The following is a 19,647-nucleotide window of genomic DNA, read 5'->3' as shown; positions in this document are numbered from 1 at the left end:
CTCAATGGAATAGGATACTGCAAGGGCTCCAAGAAGAAACCACAGCGCCTGGCAAACTCCAGATCCATCAAATTCAGGGCAGCGCCTGAATCCACAAATGCCATTACAGAATAGGACGACAGAGAGCAAATCAGAGTAACGGACAAAAGAAATTTAGACTGTACCGTACCAATGGTGACAGACCTAGCGAACCGCTTAGTGCGCTTAGGACAATCGGAGATAGCATGAGTGGATTCACCACAGTAAAAACACAGCCCATTCCGACGTCTGTGTTCCTGCCTTTCAGCTCTGGTCAAAGTCCTATCACACTGCATAGGCTCAGGCCTATGCTCAGAGGACACCGCCAGATGGTGCACAGCTTTGCGCTCACGCATGCGCCGATCGATCTGAATGGCCAAAGACATAGACTCATTCAGACCAGCAGGCGTGGGAAATCCCACCGTGACATCCTTGAGGGCTTCAGAAAGACCCTTTCTGAAAATTGCTGCCAGGGCACATTCGTTCCACTGAGTAAGCACAGACCACTTTCTAAACTTCTGACAGTACACCTCCGCTTCATCCTGACCCTGACACAAAGCCAGCAAGATTTTCTCTGCCTGATCCACTGAATTTGGTTCATCATAAAGCAATCCAAGCGCCAGAAAAAACGCATCAACATCACGCAATGCAGGATCTCCTGGCGCAAGGGAAAATGCCCAGTCTTGAGGGTCACCACGCAACAAAGAAATAATGATTTTTACTTGTTGTGCGGGGTCACCAGAGGAGCGGGGTTTCAAAGCTAGAAACAGTTTACAATTATTTTTGAAATTCAAGAACCTAGATCTATCCCCAGAAAATAAGTCAGGAATAGGAATTCTAGGCTCTAACATAGGATTCTGAACCACAAAATCTTGAATGTTCTGTGCCCTTGCAGTGAGATGATCCACACAAGAGGACAGACCTTGAATGTCCATACCTACACCTGTGTCCTGAACCACCCAATGGTCTAGGGGAAAAGAGAAACAAAACACAGTGCAAAGAAAAAAAAATGGTCTCAGAAGTTCTCTTATCCCTCTATTGAGATGCATTAATACTTTGGGCCAGCTGTACTGTTATGACCTGGTGGTTAGGAGCGAGTTCTCCATCCTCCTCCTTCTCGACCTGTCCTCTGCCTTCGACACAGTCGACCACTGCCTACTGCTACAAATTCTTTCTTCCCTTGGCATCAAAGACCTTGCCCTGTTCTGGATTGCCTCATACCTTTCCAACCCCACATTTAGCGTTTCCCACTCCCACACTACCTCCTCATCCCGCTCTCTTTGTTGGAGTCCCTCAAGGCTTTGTCCTAGAGCCTCTGCTTTCTTCCATCTATACCCTTGGACTAGAACAACTCATAAAGTCCCATGGCTTCCAGTACCACCTGTATGCGGACTAGACTCAGATCTACCTCTCTGGCCCAGATGTCACTTCTCTGCTGTCTTGAATCCCAGAGTGTCTACCAGCCATATCCTCCTTCTTCACCTCCCGCTTCCTAAAACTCAGTGTAGACAAAACCGAGCTCCTCATCTTTCCCCCATCTTGTGTATCCCCCCACCTGATCTATCTATTATGGTAAACGGCATCACGCTCTCTCCCGCACCTGAAATCCATTTCCTCGGGGTAACTCTCGACTCTGCCCTGTCCTTCAAACCACACGTCCAAACCTTTACCACCTCCTGTCTCCTCCAACTCAAAAATATTGCCAGAATCCGTCCCTTCCTCAGCCCATAATGTACTAAAACTCTTTTGCATGCCCTCATCATCTCCCGCCTCGATTACTGCAACACCCTCCTCTGTGGCCTCCTGTTATGACCTGGTGATTAGGAGCACCCGGAATGACCTGATAGTTAAACCTCATACAGGACGAGCTCTGGGATGTGGGAACTCTGCTGACCGCAAGCCCTAATCCTATCACACACACTAGAAATAGCCGTGGAGCGCTCCTGACCAGACCTAGGCGCCTCGTCACAGCCTAAGAACTATCTAGCCCTAGAGAAGGAAAATAAAGCCTACCTTGCCTCAGAGAAATTTCCCAAAGGTAAAGGAAGCCCCCCACATATATTGACTGTGAGTAAAGATGAAGTCACAAACGCAGAAATGAAACAGGTTTAGCAAAGGGAGGCCAGACTTACTAAATAGAGGATAGGAAAGGTAACTTTGCGGTCAGCACAAAAACCTACAAAAAACCACGCAGAGTATGCAAAAAAGACCTCCGCACCGACTCACGGTGCGGAGGGGCCTCTCTGCATCCCAGAGCTTCCAGCTAGCAAGACAAAATCATGATAACCAGCTGGACAAGAAAACAATTAACAAATAATGACTATCAGGAACTTGGCTTCTGCAGGAGACGGCAGGTCACCAGAGAGATCCAGGAGCGAACTGAACAAATGCAAAAACATTGACAGCTGGCATGGAGTAACGATCTGAGAGGGGTTAAATAGAGCAGCCAAGCAAAGGATAAATCACGTCACCTGTGTAAGGAACCTCAGAAGCCGCAGCTTCACTCATAGCCACCAGAGGGAACCCATAGACAGAACTCGCCAAAGTACCATTCACGACCACAGGAGGGAGCTCGACAACAGAATTCACAACAGCCTCCCCGCTAACTCTCTTGCACTCCAGTCTGTCCTCAACTCTGCTGCCCGGCTAATCCACCTCTCTCCTCGCTAATCCCCTGTATCTCCCCTCTGTAAATCCCTCCACTGGCTCCCAATTCCCAAATGAATCCAGTTCACACTACTAACACTGATCTACAAAGCCATCCACAACCTGTCCCCTCCCTATATCTCTGAACTAATCTCCCAATATCTTCCCTCACATAATCTTCAATCCTCCCCAAGACATCCTACTTTCCTCCACACTTATTCGTTCCTCACACAACCGCCTGCAAGATTTCTCCCAAATATCCCCCAAATATCCCCCATCCTCTGGAATTCCATGTCTCAACACATCCGATTATCCACCACCCTTGGATCCTTCAGACGGAAGCTGAAAACTCATCTCTTCAGGATAGCCTTCAGCCTGTAATAAACATTCTGCCGCCTCACCACCACCCGAGCTGCCGTCTCACCACCACCAGAGCTGCTGCACCCCCGACCTTCTGTCTCTTCCCCATTATCCCGTACAATGCAAGTCCGCAACCACAGGTTCCTCTCCCCTCTGTACCAGTCTCATTATAAATTTGTTTACTGTAAACGATATCTAGAACTCTGTACGTAACCCCTTTATCATGTACAGCACCATGGAATTAATGGTGCTATATAAATAAATAATAATAGAAACATTTAGCTACCTGTACTGCTTCTTATCACTGGTTCAATTTTACTGTTTGTTTTTTGTTTTTTTAATTGTAAGGAATCTTGACAAGTCATCTAACCAAGGAGACCTCAGTCCTGTCAATATGCTGATGACACTTGCACTATAAACATACTGAATTCAACAACTGAGCTAAATATATGACGTTTGTAAACTTATTCTACAATTTTTTAGAGTTGTTAGGTTTACATGTTGGTAATAGATTTTTATTTTTGTAAACTATAGTCATGGTTATCCACTAATTGCTTGGACAGTAAGGGAAAAAAGTCACCTTTACTTGTATGATTTTAAAGAAAGTCTGTAAGCACAAAATGACAGGTTAGACTATGCACAGCCCTGGGTTGGGTAGGGGACATACAGTGGCTTGATCAGAGATCAGCTGCAGCCCGGACTTTGTCTTCATGTTCAATCCGTACATAGGCAGGGCATGCCATCAGTGATTGGGTTCCGGGGTCACGTGTCATAGCACCACACGGGAGCCCCGGGGAGAGCGAGTGCCGACACCACGGGAATGTCGCCGGCAAGGAAGTTTGGTTACATGCTTTTTTTAATTTTATCTGGGCCAAACATTTACTGTAGTTCAAGAAAGGGTTGTTCTAGTAGTGGACAACACCTTTAAGCTAAATGGGATAGGGAAGATGGCCCAGGTCGAGGAGAAGATGGATTGTGCGAAATACAGGGATATTCTTGAGCAAAACCTGTTTTTGTCAGTGATTTCAAACAAGACAATGACCCAAAGCATACTGCTAAAGCAACACTCCAGTGGTTTAAGGGGAAACGTGTAAATGTATTGGAGCGGCCTAGTCACAGCCCTGACCTTAATCCAACTGAGAATCTGTGGTCAGACTAGAAGATTTCTGTTCACCAGAGGAAACCATCTAATATGAAGGAGCTGGAGCAGTTTTGCCTTGAAGAATGGGCAAAAATCCCAGTGGCAAGATGTGGAAAGCTCATAGAGACTTATCCAAAACCACTTGCAGCTGTAATTGCCGCAAAAGGAGGCTGTACAAAGTACTGACTTTAGTGGGGGGAATAAGTACGCACGTTGGAGTTTTCAGTTATGTTGTCATATTTGTTGTTTGCTTCACAATATATAGAAAACCTAATGTTCAAAGTTGTAGGTATGTTCTTTACACAACTTGACGCAAACGCTCAAAATAAGACTGAAATTCCAGGTTGTGAGGTAGTAAAACATAAAATGCCAAGGGAGGTGAATACTTTTGCAAGCTGCTGTAGCTCTAATTAAATTCATATCAGTGGCTCTGCTGTTCTTTACTCAAATTTGCTAATGAGGTGCACCCATGGTCTGGCCAAGCAGTTCAGTGTACCTTCTCGTCTTATTGTTATGCATATTCTTTGACAGCTCTGGATTTTCAAGAGATAGCGGAGATGGAAGTTGGATGGAAAACAGGTAGTTAGGAATTGTCACTTAACACTTCAGTCACACCCATGGTGCAGTTAGCTCCTCATTAGCATATTTGAAAAAATGATCAATTTCTGGAAAACATAGCATTTGGATCCAAAAAGTTCGTAGTTGACACTGATGGCACCAGCTTGAATGTTATGGTATCCCGATATTATGTTTGCATACTTTTTTCTGGTGGGCCCAGCATTATTTGGACAGCCCAGTGATTGCAGTAGGAACCATGTTATGTTTGCCTCACCTTCACAAAAAAAATTCCCAAAGAGTTTCATGTCAGAGACAAATACAAGGAATCCATACATTTTTTTATGAATGATCTAGATCATTTGAACACTGATCTGTAATATTACTGTGTGTTTGAGGCCTTAGTGCTTATAGCGGTTGTCTCACTTGTTTTTGAGGGTATAATGTTTCTTTTTTTTTTTTTTTAAACCTGAAAATTGAGTCATCTCATTTCTATGACCATAATGGTTATGTCTAGTACAAAAGTGTTTAAAAGTTTTATTCACTTTTTTTTTTTCATTGCAGACATTCATGGGAAGCCTTAGATGATGAGGCGGATGTTCACTACAAAATTAATGTCTGTGAAAATTTTCCAGCAGAGGAATGTGGGGGGACTCCATGTGCCATTTGTGCTCATGATGTGAAGAAAAACAAGTATCAGTTAGTTGGTAAGTGGGACTACAGTAATGTTTTCATAATTGAATCTTGCCCATTTACAGATATAGGTGGATATGCAGTTTTCGAATAACATATTTTCGTACATGAAGACCCCCATACTTGCTAGATTATATCCTTTGCACTGTAATTGATTTTGGAAGCCTCCAGACTCTCCTGGCAGATAAGGGTTGGGTTGGTTGAATTGATAGGTGCAAACCTCCAGTTCTCCAAGAGGGGCCACCACCTGGTCTCCCCCCCCCCCCACCTGGGCTCCGCCCAAAGCGAAAGCATGAATGCTTGTTATGTATGGGCTGATTGGGTGATATGGTTGTCAGCCTAAGGGTACGTGCACACCGTCAGTAAACGCTGTGGGTTGGACGTGGTGTACTTGTGCAGCAGCGCAGCGGCCAGATGTTACAGCATACAAAATCTAATTCGTGTTGGGGAGATGTTTTGTCTTATAAAAATCTTTTAGTAGCACTGAATAGACATTGTGCCACAGCTTTTGCCCCATTAATTATGGTGCCATATGATCTCACAAAATAATCACTCGATATGGTTTGTGAAATAATAAAGGCTGCTTACACACTGGATATGTCCATGTTCTCACAATATAATTAACAGGGTTTTAATTTGCCCTCTGTTGCACTAGTATATGTCCATGCTTACATAAAGCAGTCCATTCCACCACTGAGCTACTGTATACCAGCGGTGAGGACTGGTCTAAATCCCGTTGGCCTCCTGTGGAAAGATCTTAAAATTGTGGTTGGTATAAGGCGCCTTCAGATATGAGACCTGGAGCAGTTTATAATAGAAGAGAGGTCCAAAATTCCAGTTGAGAGATGTAAGAAGCTTGTTGATGGTTATAGGAGGCGATTGATTGCAGTTAATTATTCCAATTAATTCCAAAGGATGTGCAGCCAAATATTAAGGTGAGGGTGCCAAGTTGCCAATCACTTTGTCGGGACCATTTTTGGGGTTTTGTGTGAACGTATGTGCAATTTGCCTTTTTTCATTCTTTTTTTGTGCTGTTCCAATACACATAAAGGAAATAAATGTGTAGAACACAACATGTATCGGCAATAATTTTCTGGGAGAAATACTTCAATTTCTTGAGCAATTTCATTGGTGCCAACTAGTGATGAGTGAGTGTACTCGTTGCTCGGGTTTTCCCGAGCACGCTCGGGTGGTCTCCGAGTATTTGTTAGTGTTCGGAGATTTCGTTTTCATTACGGCAGCTGAATGATTTACAGCTATTAGCCAGGCTGAGTACATGTGGGGGTTGCCTGGTTGCTAGGGAATCCCCACATGTACTCAGGCTGGCTAATAGCTGTAAATCATGCTGCTGAGGTAATGAAATGAAAACTAAATCTCCGAGCAGTCATAAATGCTCGGAGACCACCCGAGCGTGCTCAGGAAAACCCGAGCAACGAGTACTCGCTCATCACTAGTGCCAACACTTTCGGCCTTGACTGTATCTATATGTACATGTCTTGACCCAGTGACTGATGTAGACAATTGAATTAAGAACAGATAGTTTAATGTTTGCACTTTTATACTTTTTATACTATATTGTGTTTCTTTCCAGGGACCTCACCAGCTCAATTCAGTGATAATGTGCTTGTGTTTAATACTACGGAAAGCTGCCCAGAAACGGACCATAAAATCCAAAGCATTATCAACTTACTGTGTGGAAAGTCACTGGTCAGTGCTTATCGTCTGCGTGTTTTCTCCTTGTTGTTTTTCTAATTGTTCTGTCTGAGCTTTTTCACTGGATATATTCAAATGCTTTTATGGATGTCCCACATGTAAGCAAATATCCAATTATGTTGAAATGTATCTGGATATAATTGGGTCGGGTAAAAACTGGTCGCCAAGGTTGATAGAAAGTCGTCCAAGTGTTTCCATCTGCGACCATATGCATAGCATTCAAACCTGACACTTCAGCATTCAATCTTTGCTACTGAAGCAATGACAGACTGCAGCTTTGAGCTGTGGAGACTGATCCTGGAAGCCGCAGTAACTCGCCGCAGCAGACTGTGCATTGCTGGTGTGTGGACAAGGGGATTCCTGCAGGGAGTACTAGCTCCAGCGAGAAAGCTGTAGTAGGTAAGGCTACGCAACCGCGGCGACGCATGCGCCCTTATATTTAACATGGGGGGCGCATGGACATGCGTTTTGTTGCGTTTTGTGACGCATGCGTTTTTGGGCGCAAGCGTCAGGGCGCAGAGGAAACTGCTCGTTGCATTTTTTTGCGCTATAAAAATGAACGCATGCATCACAAAATGCAGCTTTTTGCTGCGTTTTGCATGCGTTTTTGCGTGCGTTGTGTGTTGCGTCGCTGACGCAGCACACAACAACGCAAATGTGAACGTAGCCTAAGTGTGGAGTACACGAGGTGTTGGGGCTCGCTCACATCGGCGCATAATACGGAGGAGTGAAATGTGAAAATCCCCCGTTGCACTTTGACCAGTTTTATTCAATGATGCAGAGCAGAACTGCCTCCTTTTTTTTTTTTTCTCTCCTCATGCTGATTCGGTACTTTCAAAACATCGGATTGCACTCGGAGATGTCATCAGAGTGCAGTCCAATATGCGTCGAGACGAGCAATGGAGAAGATGGAGCGATTAATCTCTCGCCTAACACAAACAACAATCGCATGACAATGCTCGGACTGGCTGGCAGCTTTCTTCACCCAATCGTGACAGCTGCATAAGAATACATGCTGTAACAGCCTGGTCAGGAGAGCCGATGGCCACTCTGAGCAATGCGATCGTCATCCATGGTATACTGACATCTTGCTGCTCCCTTAAACTTGAGATCGGAAAGTTATGATTGACCTCTGCCCAATTCAGCCAGGGCTCCTCGGTTGTTGGGATTGGTGGGGGCCACGGCTGTTGGACCCCCAGTAATTGGAAAACGATCCCTTTGGATAGGGGAAAATTTTAAATTTGGGAACACCTCTTTTGAGTACTGATTTGTTTCTTGCAACTCTCTAGTTGTAAGTCAGGTGTAAATATGGCTACATGGATAAAAATATATGTACCGTAGTTTTATTAAATCTTAGCCACCACTAATTCGTCTTTTTACTGACCTGAGATATAAGAGCATAGCCTCCCCATACAGGTGACAATCCAGCAGCTGTCGGCTGTACACTATAGCTGACAACTTGCTGCATCAGCCACGAACAGTGTTGGCACCGACTAAAGCAGTTTAACCCCTTAGATGCTCTCAATAGTGACTACGACATCTAGATGGTTAAGAGTGTGGGGGCTTCCTCTTTCACCCTGTTGGCACCCTGAGATCTTGATTGTGTGGTCCTGATGTTTGCCATGGCAAGATAATGGCCTTGGGGTATATAGTGGCCTATTCAGATATTATAAAAATTTAGGGGGTAAAAATAAATGTCTTTATTCCTGTCATGCCAGTTTGTATCAATTCCTGAAAAGCACCTGAAGGGTAATAAACTACCTAAAAGCAATTTTTTTAAAAAATTCATTTATTAAACATAAAAAAAAACAAAGCACACATTGGCATATAACCACATTCTGCATACAAAATTATCATGAAAAATTGTTTAAACACAGTTCACAATTATACATGTATACACAGGTATGGTCATGAATAACACAGAATGATACAGTAAATCTTAGATCGGAAAAAACTAAAATGACAACTAAACCACAACAACCACCTTGCTGCTGAGAACCAACATCCAAATTATTAATGTCCCTTATACTGGAGTAAAGTGTGAGTCAATGTATTCTATACCACCACTAACAAATGATATCAGACCACTGCATTTGTTAATATAGTAAGATGTGATGAATTCCATGCGTCCCATATTTTATTAAATTTCCCCAGGCATCCCCTATTCTGACACAAGGTTCGCTCATCGGGTATAATGGAATTAACCAGCTCAATCCAGGCTCTACAAGATGGATTTAAAGGGCCACTGTCACCCCCTCCAGCCGTTATAATCTAAAAGAGCCACCTTGTGCAGCAGTAATGCTGCATTCTAACAAGGTGGCTCTTTTAGTTTTTGGTGCATGTATTCCCAAAACAAAGCGTTTTATAACTTCTCCAAAATACCTGTCTTTCGCCAGGGAGGCAGGTCCTCACCCCCCTGCTTGAACCGCCACACTGCCGTCACTCAAATCTTCAGGGACTCCGGCACCGCCCCCTCCATGCTGTTTTCTCATGAAATCCGGCGCCTGCGCTGTGTAGTACGGTCTCGTGCAGGCGCAGTAAGCTCTGGCCATCTGACGTCCCAGCCAGGCTTGCAGACTGTGCCTGTGTGGCCAGCCACCTTGGTAATCCCAGCCCCGCAGTGTGTTATGCATTATGCACAGTGCGGGGCTGGGATTCCTGGGCATGCGCACTGCGTGTGTCAGCGGGGGACCTGGGTGAGTGGCTGACCAGGTCCTCACCCCCCCGCTTGAACCGCCACACTGCCGTCACTCAAATCTTCAGGGACTCCAAGTGCCGCCCCCTCCACGTTGTTTTCGCATGAAATCTGGCGCCTGCGCTGTGTAGTACTGTCTTTTGCAGGCACAGTAAGCTCTGGCCATCTGACGTCCCAGCCAGGCTTGCAGACTGCGCCTGCACGAGACAGTACTACACAGCGCAGGCGCCGGATTTCATGCGAAAATAGTGCGGAGGGGGCGGCGCTCGGAGTCCCTAAAGATTTGAGTGACGGCAGTGTGGCGGTTCAAGCAGGGAGGTGAGGACCTGCCTCCCTGGCGAAAGACAGGTATTTTGGAGAAGTTATAAAACGCTTTATTTTGGGAATACATGCACCAAAAACTAAAAGAGCAACCTTGTTAGAATGTAGCCCCCATGTTTCTTCCTCCAGAACACCAAACAAACACACTAATGGATTTAGAGGAACTGGAATATGTATAAGGGAAGTCAACAACGAGATTACTTTGTTCCAATAGGATAATGTAACTGGGCATCCCCACACCATATGTATGAAATTAGCATCTATTGTATGACATCTTAGGCACTCTGAGGATTGAGATCGTCCCATTCTAAACAACCGCAATGGGGTCAAATATGATTGATGTATTTACTATATAATTGTCTAAGGGTCACTTCCGTCTGTCTCTGTCCTTCTGTCACGGTTATTCATTCGCTGATTGGTCTCGGCAGCTGCCTGTCATGGCTGCCGCGACCAATCAGCGACAGGCACAGTCCGTTTAGTCCCTCCCCTACTCCCCTGCACTCACTGCCCGGCGCCCGCTCCATAATCCCCTCCACTCACTGCTCACACAGGGTTAATGGCATCGGTAACGGCCCGCGGTGTAACGCACTCCGTTACCGCTGCTATTAACCCTGTGTGTCCCCAACTATTTACTATTGATGCTGCCTACGTAGCATCAATAGCAAAAATATGTCATGAAAAAAAAAAAAAACTGCTATACTCACCATCCGCTGCCTTTCCCGCTCCTCGCGACGCTGCCGGGACCGCTCCATTGCAAGCGGCAGCTTCCGGTCTCAGGGCTGGTGTGCAACAAGGACCTGCCGTGACGTCACGGTCATGTGACCGTGACGTCATCATAGGTCCTGCTCATACCAGCCCTGGGACCAGAAGCTGACGCTTGCAATGGAGCAATCCCGGGAGCGTCGCGAGGAGCGGTAAAGGCGGCGGATGGTGAGTATAGCAGCACTTCAACGGGCCTTCGGAAGGTGAGTATATGTTTTTTTTTTTTTTATTTTAAGTCTCTACTACGTGGCTCTGTGCTGTATACTGTCGCTGTGCAATACACTACGTGTCTAGGCAATATACTACATGCCTGGGCAATATACTATGTGGCTGGACAATATACTCCGTCGCTGGGCAATATACTACGTGGCTGGGCAATATACTACGTGACTGGCCAATATACTACGTGGCTGGGCAATATACTACGTGGGCTGGGCAATATACTACGTGGGCTGGGCAATATACTACGTGGGCTGGGCAATATACTACGTGGGCTGGGCAATATACTACGTGGGCTGGGCAATATACTACGTGGGCTGGGCAATATACTACGTGGGCTGTGCAATATACTACGTGGGCTGTGCAATATACTACGTGGCTGGGCAGTATACTACGTGGGCTGTGCAATATACTACGTGGCTGGGCAATATACTACGTGGGCTGTGCAATATACTACGTGGACATGCATATTCTAGAATACCCAATGCGTTAGAATCGGGCCACCATCTAGTAATATATAATTGGGTCATTTTACCGAAGGGGACACCTTAGTTGGGGATTCAAGAATCTCTTCCCAATCCTTGTCTTGAATATCAAGAATAAGAAGTTTCCATTTTTCCCTAGTTGGTAAGAAAACAGAGTCCGTGCCTACTGATAACATATACAAATATAAGGTAGAGATAAGACCTTGAGGGCCCTGCGACTTAAGAATCCCTATTAAAGGGAAGGTCGATATTATATGAGACATATTAGTATTACGTAGATAAGATTGGACTGCTGATCTGAGCTGCAAGTAACAAAAAATTTGGGACCTGGGTAGCTCATATTTGGTCTGCATTTGCTCAAAGGACATTAGGACATTGTGGTCATATAAATCACCGATCGAGGTAACACTACATGAGATCCAGAATTGAGTAGAAGTGTGGTTCACCAGCATTGGAAAGTAATTATTATTCCATAATGGCATTTCGGCTATGATACCATCAAAGTGAGTCACCTTTTTAGTTTGTCTCCAGACTGCACGTGCCAAATGGAGTATGGGTAGTAGTCTAAGAACAGTAGGTTTATCCATTTCCAAAAAACCCAATAGGCAATTGAGCTTCGCAGCATATGCATGATGGCTTTCCGAATTAGGAAGGTGAATATTGGGCATCCACTTACTTAGAGCCTTTAATTGTCCAGCCAAGTAATATAAAAAAAATCCGGCAATGCTGCTCCACCCATCTGTTTAGATCTATGTAGGGTAGATAATCTTAGTTTGGGTTTAGACTTCCCCCATATAAAAGACGAGATTAATGAATTTACCTTTGAAAAGAAGGATTTGGGGATTAATACTGCACTGTGCTGTAGGGAGTAACTCAACTTCCTAAGCAGAATAGTTTTAATCAAATTTATACACCCAGAGACAGAGTGTGGTAATTTGCTCCAAATGGTGAACTTAGACTTGGCAAGTTCTAACAGCGGAAGAATATTAGATTGTAAGTCCAAATCACTATGTTTTAATATATTTATCCCAAGATATTTAAAATTGGCTACAACAGACAGAGGAGACAACGTTTCAAGATGATCTGTTGGACCGTGAGAGAGAGGCATCAAGGCGGATTTTTCCCAATTTATACATAACCCGGAATATTTACTGAATTTATCTATGGTGTCAATTATATGCGGTAATGATTCTTCCGTTTTATCCATAAATATCACCATATCATCGGCATATAAACTGATAGTCTCTAAACGGTCTGCTATACTTATGCCCTTAATAGATGGCGTGGATCTTAGACGTATCGCCAGTGCCTCAATCGCAAGAGCAATTAAGGCCGGAGAAATAGGACATCCCTGACGAGTCCCTCTTGTCAAAGAAAATGGTTCCGATGCCACATTATTTATAATTATTCGAGCTCTGGGTTTCATATAAATTACCCCAATCCACTTCTGAAATTTAGGACCAAATGCGAATTTCTGTAGGCAAGCAGACAAAAAAGACCATTCAAGAGAGTCAAAGGCCTTAGCCGCATCCATTGAAGCCAAAGCCCATTTATTATCCGGTACCAAGAAGCTATATTGAATTATCGTCTGAACCCTCCTAATATGAATGGAAGTACTCTTTCCAGGCATAAAACCAGTTTGGTCCAAATGTATGATATGCCGTATCACCGAATTCAGTCTAGTGGCCAGGATTTTAGTAAAAATGTTATAATCTACATTTACCAATTATATAGGGCGATATGACCCACACTCTAAAGGATCCTTCCCCTCTTTCTTAAGTATTATAATATTCGCTTCATAGAAGGAATCCGGTAAAGGGCCCCCTTTCCAAATTTCCTGAAACACCTTCCAGAGAAGTAGTATCAAAATGTCCCGATACTTCCTATATACTTCTATGGGGAATCCGTCTGGTCCTGGGGCCGTTGCCGAGGCCATATCCATCATAGCTCTATCTATCTCCTCTATAGTAAAATCGGCATCTAAAAAAGCCTGTTGAGTGGGACTTATCGTAGGAAAGCTAATGTCTGATAAATAATTTAAACATTCCAGAATATTAGAATCAACCTTGGAGCTATATAGGGATTTGTAATAATCATGAAAACATTGTAGTATGTCATCCGTTACAGTTGCTATCGAATTGTCTGGCTCCCGAATTTGAAGTATGGTATTAGAAGTATTGTGTTGACGTATGATAAATGCCAGTAATTTACTGGACTGGTTTCCCAGTTCAAAATATGACTGACGGGTAAAAAATAATATACGCTTAGATTTAGTATCCATATATTGGTTATAGAACTTCTGGGAGGACAGCCACTTCATTCTATTTTCATTTGTTTGATTAGCTATATATGATGCCTCAGAGTCTCTCAGTCAATTTTCAATACCATCATCCTCTTTAGAGGTTACAGGTTTAATATAAGAAACTGTAGAAGCCAAACAACCTCTTAAATACGCTTTCAAGGTATCCCAAAAGAGATTAATATTCTGGAGTTCAGGGTGAGATGAAACAAAACAAACTAGTTGGTCTACAGTTCTGTCATTGGGGCCTATCAACTTCAACCAGAATGGGTTCAGCTTCCAAAATAAACTGCGCTTTTCTAGATCAAACCTGAGTTTAAGTATTATCGGACTATGGTCTGAGATACCCTTACTCCCATGCTCCACCCCACCCACCCACTTTAACAAATTACTGGAACCAAATATATAATATATACGGGACAAAGTATGCTTGGTGGAGGAGTGGCAAGTATATTCTTTCGTATCAGGGTGACGCATTCTCCATAAATCCAGCCAACCACTACTTTCAATAATCATCGATAATTGAGATGAGGAGGGGGTAACACAGGGGGTACCATCATCCATTCTGAGTCTATCAAGAGAATGATCCATGACCATGTTAAAATCTCCCATACGCAGAACATGCGCATCTCGATAATTAAGTGCAAAGCTCATCGCCATTTCGATAATTGCCAGATTAGCAGGAGGTGGGTTATAGACACATATGACATATTCTTTCGAGTTAACCAAAGCGTGTACAAACACAAAACGACCCTCCGGATCCCTCCGAGCCTCTTTGACCTCCCATCTAACATCTTTATGTATCAACAAGGACACCCCCTAGAGTAGCTAGTGTGAAATGTATGTATAAACAATTGTACCCAAGATTTTTGTACTTATCAGGCCGAGTCTCTAGCCAAGTGAGTTTCGATCAGGGCCACAATGTGGGGATGGTAATCTAATCTGAGAAAAAACCTTAATTCTCTTTCGGGTAGAACGGAGACCTCTCACATTCCAGGTCATACATATAATTTCAGATCCCATGTCACCCCGTCCAGACATGGTATACATTGTCACACATGTGACAGCTAGAAATCCCAGACATCTGCATCGGTTTCTCGGCAGCGGTATCTATTTAAACCATAACTAACAAAACTAAAACATGAATGAATACAGTAAAGTTCAAAAGGTAGCACAGTCTCAAGCTTCTGTCATGGACCATAAAAGGGTACCTCCACTGAACACAGTGTCCGGTATTGATATTAAATTGGACGATGGCGGAAAGAGCTCTTATCATTACACATATAAAAAAAGAAAAAAAGGGGGAAAAAAGGAAGGAATTCTATTTCCCAATATACCCAAATGAGGATAACTATGAACAAATCAGGATTTCTTTCCTTGTGTCCCTGTACGAGACCTTAACCACTCCTCAGCCTCAGCCTCAGCTGGGGTCGTAAAGAATACTGTGGATTCCTCATGGACAACTTGGAGCTTAGCTGGGTAGAACATTGAATATTTAATGTTTCTCTCTCTAAGAAGTTTCTTGATCTCTGTGAATTTAGCTCTTTGTTTCTGAAGCTCCATAGAGAAGTCTGGAAAGATTGAGTTTGTGGCATTATTGAATTTAATGGGACTTTTCTGCCATGCCATACGGAGAATGGTGTCTCTGTCTCTGCCCTTCTGAGCGTTCTGGTAATCCAATGATTCGGATAATATTGCGGCGCATTCTATTCTCCAAGTCATCCGCCTTCTGCCTCCAGGCATTTATTGAACCAGACACCTTTGCTAATTTAGTCTCCATAGGTGTAAGGTTATCTTCCAGGCGGGATACTCTCGATTCAACCTCCGTGATACACCCCTTTATAGTTTGCATGTCCTGTCGAAGAAGTCCCACCTCAGAATGCACCTCATCTATCTTCCCAGTTAAAGATGTCCTGGTTAAAAATATGGCCTGCATTAATTGTTCGGATGCCTGCCTCAAAGTTAAATCTTAATAATCACCGCTCTCTTCTCTGTCGGAGGCACGGTCTCCACGTTGCCCCTGCGGCTTTAGCATTTTTGAGGCAGTATTTGAGGAACTGTTTCTGAGAGCCTTTGAACTATCAGTGGGATCAGTTCTTGCGAATTCTTTGTAAGCCACCCTGGAGCCTTTCAAGCGTCTCATAGTTAACGTTTACAGGATTCAATAGGCTAATTAAATATAGTCCCTTTTCCTTTATTTCTGGCAGAAACCGCACTTTAATGAGATGCGGATGTTATAGAATGCAATATAGGCAGTTTGAGAGCAGCACCAATGGATTTAGGAATCTTACACAGTCTGCAAGTTGCTTTATTATAGTGCAGGTCCCAAGGAAAAACCGAGGAGATGATAAAAGAAGATACAAGGTCTCCAACCTGGAGACTAATATGTTCAGCCAGCAAAGTCTGAAGTCACCGCTCTGCTTTCCGGCCGCTGTGCTCACAGCCAGTACAGAGAAGCACAGTGCCGGGGACAGACAGCAGAAGGTAAGTATGAAGCGTTTGTTTTTTTTACTTTTAAGATGGTAACCAGGGTAAACATCAGGTTACTAAGCGCGGCCCTGCGCTTAGTAACCTGATGTTTACCCTGGTTACCGGCATCGTTGGTCGCTGGAGAGCGGTCTGTGTGACAGCTCTCCAGCGACCAAACAGCGACGCTGCAGCGATCCGGATTGTTGTCGGTATCACTGCAGCGTTGCTTAGTGTGACGGTACCTTTACACCAAGCACAGATTCCTCCACTAAGAAGCGTATGAAGAAATCCAGCAAAGAGACTGATGTGCTGCTCTATTTGTAAAGCGTTGCAGTGCCCACAACCTTTAGCTCCAGGTAGTAGAAACAGTAATGAAAGCGCATGGAATGGCGGGCACATATAAGCCAGGAGCTGGGGGTCTCCAGAGGCACAGGGAACTGCAGCTACACTCGCCCGGGTGATAAATGAGCAGGATACAATGCAGGATAATGGGAGCTCTGCCAAGACGCGTCCTCTCTGTTCCTCTACATCGCCCCGCCCCCCCTGAAAGCAATTTTGAATACATGAAGGGGTGCTGTTTTTAAAATATCACTTTTTTTAGGTTCCTAAACAAATAAGTTATGTAAATTACCTTGAGAAAATGAAAAATTACTGCTACATTTTTAAACCTTTTAAAATGTTAACAAAATAAATGTTTTATTTTGACATTTTAAAAGGTTTAAAAATGTAGCAGTAATTGTTCATGGTTACAAATGGTGCTGACGTAAAGCAGACAAGAGGGAAATGTTACTGTTTTTGTGTGGTATGACTATCTGGATTAAAGGGATAATCATTCAAAGTTCTAAAATTGTAAATTTTTTAAAACTTTGTCAAATTTCTGCCATTTTTGGAAATAAATGCAAAACGTATCAACCTAAATTTACCTTTATCATAAAGTATAATGTGTCACGAAAAAACATTCTCAAAATCAATGGGATCTGTTGAAGCATTCCAGAGTTATGTCCATATAAAGTGACAAATTTCAGATTTTTAAAAAAAAAATTGGGGTTAAAGGTAGTGAACTTTACAATTTCATTTTTTTTCACCATGGTTATAACCGGTGTTGGCTATTAGCTAAAGTAGAACTTAAGTTTTATGACATTATTGTTTTAACATTTCTCTATTTTCTCATCACAGGGAACCCCTGAATTTATTAAGTATGATGAATGTGTGCATTATTTTGAGTGGAGAACATTCACTGCGTGCAAGAAGAATAAATTTAAGCCACTTAAAGAGGTAAGCTGATTTTGTTCACATTGATTTCACAAACCATTTCAATCAGTCTTTATTTTTCTGCATTTCAGAGAGTAATACTGGTGTAGGGGTATGTTCACACATCATGTTTTTTAACGCAGCATTTTACTGTCCCAGCACAGTAGAGGAGGTTTCTGAAATCCCATGCACATGCTGCTTTTTTTTTTTCCTTGCAGATTTCAAGCGGTTTCATATCTGCAACATATCAATTCTTTCACTATTTGTCATCCATTATAATGAATGGAAAAACACATCAAAAAGGCGGCAAAAATGCACATTTTTTTTATGCAGAGTTTTTTCCTGCCCAGAAACTTTTTTTTTTTTTACATTTTTATGCAAAAATGTCTGCAACAATTACTTTACGTGTGCACTTACCCAAAATGAAGTGATAGTGAGATACGAAAATAGCAATTATACTTGCTCTCCTTCACCTGCTTTTTGTTAATGTAATTGTTCACACCTGTAACCTTTGTTAAATTAAATTAAATTGGCTATACTAAAGGTACCGTCACACTAGACGATATCGCTAGCGATCCGTGACGTTGCAGCGTCCTGGCTAGCGATATCGTCCAGTGTGACAGGCAGCAGCGATCAGGATCCTGCTGTGATATCGCTGGTCGAGGAAGAAAGTCCAGAACTTTGTTTCGTCGCTGGATCTCCCGCTGACATCGCTGAATCGGCGTGTGTGACGCCGATCCAGCGATGTCTTCGCTGGTAACCAGGGTAAACATCGGGTTACTAAGCGCAGGGCCGCGCTTAGTAACCCGATGTTTACCCTGGTTACCATCGTTAAAGTAAAAAAAACAAACGCTTCATACTTACCTACCGCTGTCTGTCCCCGGCGCTGTGCTTCTCTGCTCTGGCTGTGAGCACAGCGGCCGGAAAGCAGAGCGGTGACGTCACCGCTCTGCTTTCCGGCTGCCCGGCGCTCACAGCCAGAGAAGAGAAGCACAGCGCCGGGGACAGACAGCGGTAGGTAAGTATGAAGCGTTTGTTTTTTTTACTTTAACGATGGTAACCAGGGTAAACATCGGGTTACTAAGCGCGGCCCTGCGCTTAGTAACCCGATGTTTACCCTGGTTACCCGGGGACCTTGGGATCGTTGGTCGCTGGAGAGCGGTCTGTGTGACAGCTCTCCAGCGACCAAACAGCGACGCTGCAGCGATCCGGATCGTTGTCGGTATCGCTGCAGCGTCGCTTAGTGTGACGGTACCTTAAGACCAGGCTGTAAATTAATTTGATTTGTTCTTGAAGGTTAGTGTGATTTTAGTCCAGCCCCCTCTGCTCTCGGCAGCGCTGTTTGAGAACATTGGCAGAGCAGCGACTGTAAGAGGAAGAGGAGAGCTGCCGAGCATCCGGAGAAAAGCTGATCAGACCTAAGCGGGAGCTGTGTAGGGTGAGCGGCAGCAAAAGCAGTTGATCATCAGGGATGATGATCCCGAGAACCCGGATGCCTGGAGCACTCCCGATGATCATCTGTTCGTCGCCGCATGTGTCGCGGCTGTGTGACAGTCACAAAACACAGGCTCTCCATGCATGTCTTGTGACTGTCACACAGCCGCTAAACATGCAGCTGTGGTGCCGAACAGCTGATAATTGGGAGCGATCCAGGTATCCGGGTTCCCGATGCAGCTTCTTCGGTAAGCGCTATAGCTTGCTGAATAAGGAGGGATCCGATGATGTTCGCTCATCTCTAATCAAGACCAAAGTCAGCGCAGTCGTCTACAAGGAAATTTTAGAGCACTTCATGCTTCCTTCTGCCGACAAGCTTTTTGGAGATGGATGTTTAATTCTCCAGCAGGGCTTGGCACCTGTCCACACTGCCAAAAGTACCAATACCTGGTTTAAAAACAACAGTACCACTGTACTTGATTGGCCAGCAAACTCGCCTGAGCTTAACCCCATAGAGAATCTATAGGGTGTTGTCAAGAGGAAGATGAGACACCAGACCTAACAATGCAGACGAGCTGAAGGCTGC

The 19,647-nt window shown here is 44.0% G+C and overlaps 1 protein-coding gene across 1 annotated transcript in view; it reads left to right on the top strand.

Annotated features, from left to right (window-relative positions):
• The window catches only part of IGF2R (insulin like growth factor 2 receptor), a 249,543-nt gene that overhangs the window by 69,497 nt on the left and 160,399 nt on the right, over positions 1–19,647 (top strand). The window contains exons 2-4 of the mRNA XM_069769196.1: positions 5,285–5,427; positions 7,005–7,120; positions 17,553–17,651. Coding sequence (XP_069625297.1) covers positions 5,285–5,427; positions 7,005–7,120; positions 17,553–17,651 — 358 coding nt within the window. The remainder of the gene's footprint in view (positions 1–5,284; positions 5,428–7,004; positions 7,121–17,552; positions 17,652–19,647) is intronic.

The sequence above is a fragment of the Ranitomeya imitator genome, chromosome 5 (assembly GCF_032444005.1).
Source record: "Ranitomeya imitator isolate aRanImi1 chromosome 5, aRanImi1.pri, whole genome shotgun sequence".
Taxonomy (NCBI): Eukaryota; Metazoa; Chordata; class Amphibia; order Anura; family Dendrobatidae; genus Ranitomeya; species Ranitomeya imitator.
Note: the sequence above shows the minus strand (reverse complement) of the source record. Positions and strands in the feature narration are given on the sequence as shown.